Source organism: Phaethon aethereus (assembly GCF_964289735.1).
Source record: "Phaethon aethereus genome assembly, contig: HAP1_SCAFFOLD_771, whole genome shotgun sequence".
In the NCBI taxonomy this organism is placed as follows: domain Eukaryota; kingdom Metazoa; phylum Chordata; class Aves; order Phaethontiformes; family Phaethontidae; genus Phaethon; species Phaethon aethereus.
Genome location: NW_028113778.1, coordinates 1 through 11956, shown reverse-complemented (window position 1 = coordinate 11956; position 11956 = coordinate 1). Strand labels below are relative to the sequence as shown.

The window sequence follows — 11956 nt, the reverse complement described above, 5'->3', positions numbered from 1 at the left end:
AGCGGGGGGGGACAACGGGGGGCACAGCCTGGGTAAACACTGCCCCCCGCCCTGGCCTCAGCGCGCCCGGCCCCGACTGGGACAAACTGGGGGCACTGGAATGGACTGGGGGGACTGGGATGGACTGGGGCCACTGGGAAGGACTGGGGGCACTGGGATGGACTGGGGGCATTGGGACACAGATTGGGGGCACTGTAATGGACTGGGGTGACTGGGATGGACTTGGAGGTGCTGGGGCAGATGGGGGGGACTGGAAGGGACTGGGACATACTGGGAGAGGCTGGAGCATACAGGGATGGACAAGGTTGTGCTGGGGGAAATGGGCAGACTATGAAGTACTGGGACAGACTGGGGCAGGCTGGGAGGTACTGGGACAGATGGGGTACTGGCATGGACTGGAGAGACTGGTCTAGACTGGGGGTACTGGGCTACCCTGGGTGTGCAGGACTGGACTGGGGATACTGGGGTACACTGGGAGCGTGAGTCTGGACCAGGGGACTGGTGCAGCAGACTGGGGTGTGGGGATGCTGGGAGCACTGGTGCAGGCTGGTGGCACTGGTGCGGGGGGCTGTGGGCCCCACGGCTGTGCCCCCCCCATGCCCTTGAGCTGCCCTTGACGGTTGCCATGGCGACTAAGCCAGACCCTGGGGGGCTGGGGGGAGAGCATGGGGGGGGGAACACCTGGGAGCGGGACTGGGGGGCCAGAGGGGGGCACTGGGGGGTGTGGGGGTGTCAGGACATGTCACTGGGCACTGCCCTGGCACAGCCTTGGCCCCAGGAACAGCCGATCCCTGCGCACAGCCGCGTCCACAGGCACAACCGTGTCCCCGAGCACAGCCGGTCCCCGGGCACAGCCACATCCACAGGCACAACCATGTCCCCGGGCACAGTCAGTCTCCAGGCACAGCCGCATCCACAGGCACAACCGTGTCCCCGGGCACAGTCAGTCTCCAGGCACAGCCGCATCCACAGGCACAGCCATGTCCCCGGGCACAGTCAGTCTCCAGGCACAGCCATGTCCCCAGGCACAGTCATCCCTGGGCACAGTCGATCTCCAGGCACAGCCGTGTCCCTGGGCACAGCTACCACAGGCACAACCGTGTCCGCAGGCACAGCCGGTCCCCGGGAACAGCCGGTCCCCTGGGCACAGCCATGTCTCTGGGCACAGTTGGCTAAAGGCACAGTCACCCCGGGGCACAGTCGTCTGCCGGCACAGCCCTCTGCAGGCCCTGGCCTTTCCCTGGCTAATTTTAGCCGCCCGCGTTCCCGGTTGCTGCCCGGTGGCTCCACGTCCCCAGTGGGACAGGGCCAGCTGGGGTAGGAGCGTACTGGGAGAACTGGGGACACACCAGGGTGGGGACTCCTCCCGGTGGGGACACCCCCCCCCAAACTGCACTCCCGGGGTCACCCCCTGCTCTGGGGCAGGGGGCCGCAGGGGGGCATCCAGGCGTGCAGATGGCTTCTGCCCCCCCCCGCAAGCCGTGGGGTCAGCGTGGGGGTCCCGAACGCCTGGGTCCCCTATCGCCCCCCACGCGCGGGGGGGGTCGCACCCGGGTTCCCAGCGCTCAGCCGGGACCCCCCACCGCCCCGGACGCCCGGGTCCCACGGTCGCCTCCAAGGGGGGGCGGGGCTGGGACCGGGAGGGGCCTGGAGACCCCCAGCACGTCCGGGGGGGGCGGGACGAGGCCCCTTCCCCATAACGGGAGGGACCGGAGAGGGGGCCGGGGGAGTCCGGGACGGCCTAGGAAGGGCCAGGATCATGTGGGGGGAGCCGGGCCGGGCGTGGGGCGGGGGTACCGGGCCAGGAGGGGCCGGGGGGGGCCGGGCCGGGCGGGGGCGGGGGGGCCGGGCCGGGCGGGGCCCGGAGGGTTTTTCTCGGCCGCCGCCGCCGCCGCCGCCCCCGAGTGCCCCGGGCCGAGAGCAGCGACGGCAGCGCCATGGGCAGAGGGGTGAGTAGGGGCGGCCCGGGGCGCCCGCTGCCCCGCCACCCGCCCGCGCGGGGCACCCACCCACGCGGGGCAACACCACCGCAACCCCCCCCCGCAGAGCCCACCCGTGCGGGCACCCGCCTGCTGCTACCCGGCACCCGACCCGGGTGCCCGCCCACGCGAGGCACCCACATCACCCTCCCGCTGCCACCCGTGGGCGCTGTCCCCGGCACCGACCCACGAGCGTCCTCCAGCCCGCGGCCCCCACGCCCTCCGCTCCCACCCCCAGGGTCCCGCTGCCGCCCCCCCTCGGTGCCAGTGTCCCCCACATACTGTCTCCCCCCCCGGCGTCCCACTGCCACCTGTTCCCCAGTGACCCCCGACACGGGTGGGCGGCTGCCCGGTCGCCTGGGTCGCCCCCGCTTCGGGAAAGGAATGCGGGGGGGGGCGGTGGAAGGATCCCCCATCGTGGGGAAACTGAGGCACGGAGCCGCCGTGCCCCCGCGAAGGAGCGCCCTCCGTGCCCGTCCCCCACCCCTGCCCGTGGCCCCGTGCCCGTGGCCCCGGCTGCTCCGCGCCAGGGTCCCCGGTGCCGTGGCAACGGCCGCGGGGGGGCCCTGAGCCCGGGCTGGCGCCTCGCCCGGCGCCCCTCGCCCCGCCGGGCCCCCCCGTCCCGCCTGGCACGGCCGCCCCCCCCCACGCCGGGACCCGCCCGGCCCTGGGCACCCACCCAAATGTGGGGGGACGCCGAAGGATGTGGGAAAGGGGGTGTCCCTCGTGGGTGCCCCCCCCACGGGTGTCGCCCCGTCCCCTCCTGGCAATCTGTCCCCAGGGGAATGGCCGGGGGGGACGCACGGACACGACGCCCACCACCCCACCCAGTGCCACCCTCCCGCAACCTCTCCCAAAATCCCGGGGTGCCCCTTCCAGTGGCACCCCCCCCACCACGTAAAGCCAAAGTGTCCCCGCGTGGGGGACCTCGGGGCCCCCAATGTCCACGGCGGGGGCAGGAAGCAGAGCCCCCCCCGCCTGGGGGTGCCCCGTGGGGGGGTGTGGGTGTGGGTGCCCCCCGCGTGTCCGTCCCCGCGGTAACACGACCCCTCCGCTCCCGGCCGTTGTTCTTGGCACCGGGGCCGTTTTCCATGACCGCATAGCCCCCCCCCCGCCCCCCCCGGCCCCACGCTGGGGCACCCGCCGCCCCCCCCGGCCCCTGCCTGCTCCTGCCTGCGCCTGCCAACCTCTGGCACGGCGGGCAGAGCCGGCCCTGCCAGCCCTGCGGGACCCCCTGCCGCCGGCAGCGGGGGGGGCCCTGCCGCCCCCCCCCCGGAGACCGGGCAGGGCTGCCTGTCCCCTGCCTGCAGCGGCACCCCGGCCTCTCCGTGGTGCCCTTGGTGCTGGCGGCGTGTTCCTCTTCCTGGCTTGTGGGGACCCCCCCACGGCCACAGTGACACCCCCATGGCCCTGGGGACCCCCTTCTGACCACAGTGTAATCCCTGTGACCACAGTGACACTCCCCCCGGCCCTGGGGACCCCCCTGTGACTACAGTGACCCCCACGGCCCTGGGGACACTCCCACGGCCACAGTGTGACCCCCATGACCACACTGCCCCCCTCCCCAGCCCTGGGGACCGCCCTGTGACCACAGTGACCCCCTCCCACGGTCCTGGGGACCCCCCTGCAGCCACAGTGCCACCCCCATGGTCACAGTGCCACCCTCACCCATGGCGCCCCCACAACTTGGGACCCCCCCCCCCCCCCGCCTGCAGTGCCCCCCATGCCCACGCTGCCACCGGTGCCTGCAGTCCCCCCCGTGCCCACGGTGACGCCCCGTGCCCTCGATGATGCCTGTGGCCACGGTGACCCCCATGCTGGCGGTGACATCCATGCCCATGGTAATGCCCGTGCCCACGGCGAGGGCCGTGCCGCCGGCGGTGCCAGCCGCGCCGGCGGTGCCAGCGTGCCCACGGGGTCCCGCGCCCGCAGGCCGGCCGGGAGTACTCGCCCGCCGCCACCACCTCCGAGAACGGGGGCGGCAAGAGGAAGCAGAAGGAGAAGGAGCTGGATGAGCTGAAGAAGGAGGTCAACTTGGTGAGGAGGGGGCCGGGGACACCGCGCGGACGCCGGGGATGGCTGCCCCTGCCACCCCGGCCGGGGTGACGCGGGCGACGTGTGCCCGGCAGGACGACCACAAGCTGTCCCTGGATGAGCTGGGCAGGAAGTACCAGGTGGACCTGTCCCGGGTGAGATGTCCCCGTGTCCCGCCCCGGCGGCCATCTCCGGCACCCCGCACCCCTCCTGTCCCCAGGGGCGACGGCCAGCCGTGCCCCTTGTGCCGCATCCCCGTCCCCGTGGGTGACCCCCGCCCGCGCCCCCGTCCCCTCCTGTCTCCGTGGGTCCCCCCGCCCGGGCTCCCCATCGCCTGTAGCCCCACGCGTCCCCGGGGCGCCCTGGCCACGGCGCCCCGCCCTCCCCCACCCGCAGGGTGTCCCCCGTCCCCTCCCCGGCGCCGGGTGGCAGCGTGTGCCCGCCCCGCAGGGCCTGACCAACGCGCGGGCGGCCGAGATCCTGGTGCAGGACGGCCCCAACGCCCTGACGCCCCCCCCCACCACCCCCGAGTGGGTCAAGTTCTGCCGCCAGCTCTTCGGGGGCTTCTCCATCCTGCTCTGGATCGGGGCCATCCTCTGCTTCCTGGCCTACGGCATCCAGGCCGCCATGGAGGACGAGCCCTCCAACGACAACGTGAGGGCGCCCGGGGGGGCTCGGGCATCGCGGGGTCCGTGAGCACCATGGGGAGCTCGGGCACCCTGGGGGGCTTGGGCATCGCGGGGTCCGTGAGCAGCGCAGGGGCCACGGGCATCGTGGGGTTGGTGAGCACCCTGGGGGGCTCGGGCACCGTGGGGGGCTCAGGCACCCTGGGGGGCTCGGGCACCGTGGGGGCTCGGGGACAGCTGGCCGTGTGCCCCAGCTGTGGGACAGCGTGGGCACGGGCACGTTCCGCCCCGCGCCACGTGCCGGCTCTTGAGGGGTCCAGGTTTGGGTATCAAGCGCGCCAGGGCGGCGCGGGGGTCCCCTCCGCAGCCCCCGGTGCTGGGGGGCACCCAGGGGGTCCCACCTTGCTCCCCGGGGTGCCGGGTGCTGAGGTGCCGCCTGGGTCCCAGCTGTACCTGGGGGTGGTGCTGGCCGCCGTCGTCATCGTCACCGGCTGCTTCTCCTACTACCAAGAGGCCAAGAGCTCCAAGATCATGGATTCCTTCAAGAACATGGTGCCCCAGGTAGGAGCCCCGGGTGGGCACCCGGCTCGGCGCGGGGGGTCCCGGGTGGGGGTGCCCGGGCGTCCCTCAGGGTGCCCCACGCCCCGGCAGCAAGCGCTGGTGATCCGCGAGGGCGAGAAGATCCAGATCAACGCGGAGAACGTGGTGGTGGGCGACCTGGTGGAGGTGAAGGGGGGGGACCGGGTGCCCGCCGACATGCGCATCATCTCCTCCCACGGCTGCAAGGTGAGCGGGCGCCGGCGGGCGCGGGGGCTGCGGGGGGTGGGCACTTGGATGGGCATGGGCACGTCGGCCCCCACGGCCGGGGGGGTCCGTCCCGCCCAGCCCAGCGGTGCCCGGCGCCCGCCGGCTCCCACCCGTGCCGCCGGCGCCAGGTGGACAACTCGTCGCTGACGGGGGAGTCGGAGCCGCAGACCCGCTCGCCCGAGTTCACCCACGAGAACCCGCTGGAGACCCGCAACATCTGCTTCTTCTCCACCAACTGCGTGGAAGGTGGGTCCCAGGGGTCCCCACCCGTGCGGGGAGCGGGGGGGGTCCCCGCCGCGCCCGCCGGGCTGTGTCACCCCTCCCTGTCCCGCCAGGCACCGCCCGCGGCATCGTCATCTCCACGGGGGACCGGACGGTGATGGGGCGCATCGCCTCGCTGGCCTCGGGGCTGGAGGTGGGGCGCACGCCCATCGCCATGGAGATCGAGCACTTCATCCGCCTCATCACCGGCGTCGCCGTCTTCCTCGGCCTCTCCTTCTTCATCCTCTCCCTCATCCTGGGCTACACCTGGCTGGAGGCCGTCATCTTCCTCATCGGCATCATCGTCGCCAACGTCCCCGAGGGGCTGCTGGCCACCGTCACCGTAAGGGCCACCGGGGGATCGGGGGGGTGGGGGCCGCCGGTTCCCCTGGGCGGGAGGTGGCGGGCACTGGTTCTACTGGGAAGCTGCAGTGGGCGCACTGGAGCCAGCGGGAGGGAGGCGTGGGGCGCCGGTTCTGCTGGGCTGGCCCCGCGGCCGCCGGCAGCGTCCGGTGCCTGGCGCTCGCTGACACCCGTGGGCGCCCTCCGCGCCCCGCGGTGCCCCCCAGGTATGCCTGACGCTGACGGCCAAGCGCATGGCGCGCAAGAACTGCCTGGTGAAGAACCTGGAGGCGGTGGAGACGCTGGGCTCCACCTCCACCATCTGCTCCGACAAGACCGGGACCCTCACCCAGAACCGCATGACCGTCGCCCACATGTGGTTCGACAACCAGATCCACGAGGCCGACACCACCGAGGACCAGTCGGGTGGGTGGGCGAGCACCCTGCCCCCCTGAGCGCCCCCGCCCCCGGAGCACCCCCTTCCTTGCCCCTGCCCCCAGATGTCACTGCCCCCGCACCCCTTCCCCGGGCACCCCCTTCCCCGGGCACCCCCTTCCCCGGGCACCGCCCCCCCCGGGTCCCCAGGGCACCCCTGGGAGGGCGGGAGGTGTCCCCGCAGAAGATGGGGGGGGTCCCCGCGCGGTTGATGGGGCCGGGTGTCCCCCAGGTGCCACCTTCGACAAGCGCTCGCCCACCTGGGCGGCGCTGGCGCGCATCGCCGGGCTCTGCAACCGCGCCGTCTTCAAGCCGGGCCAGGAAAACGTCTCCATTTCCAAGGTAGGCGGATGCCGCCCCCCCCCAGAACGCCCCGAATCCTGCCGAGAGCCGGGGCCGTGCCGGCTCCGGTGCCCCCCGTCCCGCCGGCGCCGCCCTCAGCGCCCTTCCCCACGCCAGCGGGACACGGCGGGCGACGCCTCGGAGTCGGCGCTGCTGAAGTGCATCCAGCTCTCCTGCGGCTCCGTCAAAAAGATGCGGGACAAGAACCCCAAAGTCACCGAGATCCCCTTCAACTCCACCAACAAGTACCAGGTCTGGCGGCGCCGGCGGCGACCCCGGGATGGCGGGCCGGTGCCGCCCGGTGCCAGCACGCCGCGCTGTGCCCGCAGCTCTCCGTCCACGAGCGGGAGGAGGACCCCCAGGGGTACCTGCTGGTGATGAAGGGGGCCCCGGAGCGCATCCTGGACCGCTGCTCCCGCATCCTGCTGCAGGGCCAGGAGGTGCCGCTGGAGCAGGAGATGCGGGAGGCATTCCAGAACGCCTACCTGGAGCTGGGGGGGCTGGGCGAGCGCGTGCTGGGTGAGGACGGGGGCCGCGGGGGCCGGGGCAGCGGCGGGAGCCTGGTGGCACGGGCTGCGTGGCGGGCGCGGGGGGGGCGCACGGGCGGGGGGATGCGGAGGGCAAAGGGACACGGGGGACGCGGAGGACACGGGGATGGACGTGGGGACGCGGCGGGGGGGACGCGGGGGGACGGGGCACGCGGGGCGAGGGAACGTGGCGCGTGGAGGATGCAGCGGGTAGGACCGCGGGGTCGCGGGGGGCACCGGGGGGGCGTGTCGGGGACGAGGCGTACCGGGCGAGGGCCGGGGGGGCCCGTGGGTCCCCGCACCCCGTCACCCGCCGGCGCCCGCCAGGTTTCTGCCACCTCTACCTGCCGCCGGACAAGTTCCCCCGCGGGTTCAGGTTCGACGCCGACGAGGTCAACTTCCCCACCAGCAACCTCTGCTTCGTGGGGCTGATGTCCATGATCGACCCCCCCCGCGCCGCCGTCCCCGACGCCGTCGGCAAGTGCCGCAGCGCCGGCATCAAGGTGGGAGCCCGTGCACCCCCCGACCCCCCCCGGCTCCCCTGAGCGGGGGTCACTGCTGTCCCTCCCCGTCCCTGCACCCCGCATCTCCCCCGGGCTCCCCCCGGGCGGGGGTCACCCCTCTGTGTGTGTGTCCCCAGGTGATCATGGTGACCGGGGACCACCCCATCACGGCCAAGGCCATCGCCAAGGGGGTGGGCATCATCTCGGAGGGCAACGAGACGGTGGAGGACATCGCCGCGCGCCTCAACATCCCCGTCAGCCAGGTCAACCCCAGGTGGGTGCCGGGGCCGGGGGGGCCGGGGGGCCGGGGGGCCGGGGGCCCCCGCTGAGGCTGCGCTGCGGCAGGGAGGCGAAGGCCTGCGTGGTGCACGGCTCCGACCTGAAGGACATGACCTCGGAGCAGCTGGACGAGATCCTCAAGAACCACACCGAGATCGTCTTCGCCCGCACGTCCCCCCAGCAGAAGCTCATCATCGTGGAGGGCTGCCAGCGCCAGGTGCCCCCGTCCCTCTGTCCCCTGCTGCCCCCTCCCGCTGCCCCACGCTGTCCCCATGCTTCCCAGTGCCCTGTCCCCACTGGCGTCGGCGACCCCGTGCCCACGGCGTCCCCGTGCCCACGGCGTCCCCATCCCCATGCCCACAGCGACCCCGTGCCCACGGCGTCCTCATGCCCACAGTGTCCCCATCCCCATGCCCACAGTGTCCCCATGCCCACGGTGTCCCCATCCCTGTGCCCACGGTGTCCCCGTGCCCACAGTGTCCCCATGCCCACGGTGTCCCCATCCCCATGCCCACGGTGTCCCCGTGCCCACGGTGTCCCCATCCCCGTGCCCACGGTGTCCCCATGCCCACGGTGTCCCCATGCCCACAGTGTCCCCATGCCCACGGTGTCCCCGTGCCCATGGTGTCCCCATCCCCATGCCCACGGTGTCCCCATGCCCACGGTGTCCCCATCCCCATGCCCACAGTGTCCCCATCCCTGTGCCCACGGTGTCCCCGTGCCCACGGTGTCCCCATCCCCGTGCCCACGGTGTCCCCATGCCCACGGTGTCCCCATGCCCACAGTGTCCCCATGCCCACGGTGTCCCCGTGCCCATGGTGTCCCCATCCCCATGCCCACGGTGTCCCCGTGCCCACGGTGTCCCCATGCCCATGGTGTCCCCATCCCCATGCCCACAGTGTCCCCATCCCTGTGCCCACGGTGTCCCCGTGCCCACGGTGTCCCCATGCCCACAGTGTCCCCATCCCCATGCCCACGGTGTCCCTGTGCCCATGGTGTCCCCATCCCCATGCCCATGGCAACCCCGTGCCCATGGCATCCCCATCCCCATGCACACGGTGTCCCCATCCCATGCCCACGGTGTCCCCATCCCCATGCCCATGGTGTCCCCATCCCCGTGCCCACGGTGTCCCATGCCCACGGTGTCCCCATCCCCATGCCCATGGTGTCCCCATCCCCGTGCCCACGGTGTCCCCATCCCCATGCCCACGGTGTCCCTGTGCCCATGGTGTCCCCATCCCCATGCCCATGGCAACCCCGTGCCCATGGCATCCCCATCCCCATGCACACGGCATCCCCATCCCCATGCCCACGATGTCCCCATGCCCACGGTGTCCCCGTCCCCATGCCCACGGTGTCCCCATCCCCATGCCCACAATGTCCCATCCCCATGCCCACAGTGTCCCCATCCCCATGCCCACGGCGACCCCCGTGCCCATGGTGTCCCCATCCCTGTGCCCACGGTGTCCCTGTGCCCACGGTGTCCCCATCCCTGTGCCCACAGTGTCCCCATCCCCGTGCCCACGGTGTCCCGTGCCCACGGTATCCCCGTGCCCACGGTGTCCCCATCCCCATGCCCATGGTGTCCTCATGCCCACGGTGTCCCCATCCCCGTGCCCGCGGCATCCCTGTGCCCACGGTGTCCCCACCCCTGTGCCCCATAGTGCCACCATCCCTGTGCCCCGTGGTGCCCCTGTCCCCCTGCCCGTGCCCCACAGTACCCCCGTGCCCTGTCCCCGTCCCCGCGGTGCCTGACCCCCCCCCCAGGGCGCCATCGTGGCGGTGACGGGGGACGGGGTGAATGACTCCCCGGCGCTGAAGAAGGCCGACATCGGCATCGCCATGGGCATCGCCGGCTCCGACGTCTCCAAGCAGGCGGCCGACATGATCCTCCTGGACGACAACTTCGCCTCCATCGTCACCGGCGTGGAGGAAGGTCGACGCTGGCCCCTCCGTCGCCCTCCTCCTCCAGGACGGGCGCCTGCCCCCCCCCCTCCACCCCTGCCCCTGTCACCCCCAGGCCGCCTGATCTTTGACAACCTGAAGAAGTCCATCGCCTACACCCTGACCAGCAACATCCCGAGATCACCCCCTTCCTCCTCTTCATCATCGCCAACATCCCCCTGCCCCTGGGCACCGTCACCATCCTCTGCATCGACCTGGGCACCGACATGGTGAGGGGGGGGCGGGACGGGGGGTGGCAGGGGGTGACGAGGGGTGACTTCCCGCCACCACCCAGGTCCCCGCCATCTCGCTGGCGTACGAGGCGGCCGAGAGCGACATCATGAAGCGGCAGCCCAGGAACCCCCGCACCGACAAGCTGGTGAACGAGCGGCTCATCAGCATGGCCTACGGGCAGATCGGTGAGGGGCCGGGGCGCCGGCCCCCCCGGGCGGCGGCGGGGGCAGGGGGTGGCACCCCAGGACCCACCGGTGACACCAGGCACCCCCACGGGAGATACCAGGGGACGTGGCCCCAGCTGGCACCGTGGCCACGGGGTGACGCCAGGGGAGCGTCCCCCCGCTGGCATCAGGCACAGCGTGACCCCAGGCACCCCCTCGAGAGCACCCCCAGACCCACTGGTGACACCGAGTGAGGTCCCCACAGCTGGCCACTGGAGCCCAGTGTGACCCGGGGCACCCACTGGTGATAGTGGAGCACCCACCTGTGACCCCGGGGCAGCGAGTGGCACCGTGCTGTGCCGTGATCGGCCGCGTCCTGACCCCACGTCCTGGTGGCCCTCGGGGTGCTGATCCCGGGGTGCCTGTCCCTGATCCTGGGGGTGCTGATCTCATGATCCCGGGGGTGCCCATCCCTGATCCTGGGGGTGCCCATCCCTGATCCCGGGGTTCCCATCCCTGATCCCGGGGAGCCAATCCCTGATGCCGGGGTGCCCATCCCTGATCCCGGGGTGCCCATCCCTGATCCCGGGGTTCCCATCCCTGATCCTGGGGAGCCAATCCCTGATGCCGGGGTGCCCATCCCTGATCCTGGGGGTGCCCATCCCTGATCCCGGGGTTCCCATCCCTGATCCCGGGGAGCCAATCCCTGATGCCGGGGTGCCCATCCCTGATCCCGGGGGTGCCCATCCCTGATCCCGGGGTTCCCATCCCTGATCCTGGGGAGCCAATCCCTGATGCCGGGGTGCCCATCCTTGATCCTGGGGGTGCCCATCCCTGACCCCAGGGAGCCAATCCCTGATCCCGGGGGTGCCCATCCCTGATCCGGGGGTCCCGCTCCCGCAGGGATGATCCAGGCGCTGGGCGGTTTCTTCACCTACTTCGTGATCCTGGCGGAGAACGGCTTCCTGCCCGGCACGCTGGTGGGCATCCGGCTGGCCTGGGACGACCGCTCCACCAACGACCTGGAGGACTCCTACGGCCAGGAGTGGGTGAGTGGGCTCCCCGCGCGCGCCCCCCCCGCGCCCCCCCGCGCCCCCCGCGCGCCCGCCTTGGCACAGCTCCGCGCCCGCGCCCGCGGTTGCGCACGCGCCCCTTTGCGCGCGCCGTCCGTGCGTGCGTCCGTGTGTGTGTGTCCCCGTCCCCCCCGCCCCGTCGGCTCGCGCGCCGAGGGGGGCACGCGGGCGCGCGCTGAGGCCGTGCCCCCCGCCCCAGACCTACGAGCAGCGCAAGGTGGTGGAGTTCACGTGCCACACCGCCTTCTTCGCCAGCATCGTGGTGGTGCAGTGGGCCGACCTCATCATCTGCAAGACCCGCCGCAACTCCGTCTTCCAGCAGGGCATGAAGTGGGTGGGCGCCCCCGGCACCCTCGGGTGCTCCCCCCGCCCCCCCCCCCCGTGCCTCCCACCCACGCCGCTCTCC

At 72.8% G+C, this 11956-nt stretch overlaps 1 protein-coding gene across 1 annotated transcript; it reads left to right on the top strand.

Moving 5' to 3' along the window:
* Positions 1-3766: 3766 nt before the first annotated feature.
* Positions 3767-11884, top strand: LOC309416555 (sodium/potassium-transporting ATPase subunit alpha-2-like; the record flags this gene model as incomplete). Its single annotated transcript, XM_082016095.1, is given in 20 exon segments — positions 3767-3820; positions 3912-4016; positions 4109-4168; positions 4464-4667; positions 5087-5200; positions 5291-5425; positions 5575-5692; positions 5782-6050; positions 6277-6475; positions 6717-6826; positions 6944-7078; positions 7156-7345; positions 7681-7856; positions 7994-8130; positions 8202-8352; positions 9903-10209; positions 10212-10309; positions 10375-10498; positions 11381-11526; positions 11750-11884. Coding segments are annotated over 20 exon segments (2967 nt in total), but the record flags the coding sequence as incomplete, so codon positions are not given.
* Positions 11885-11956: the final 72 nt, after the last annotated feature.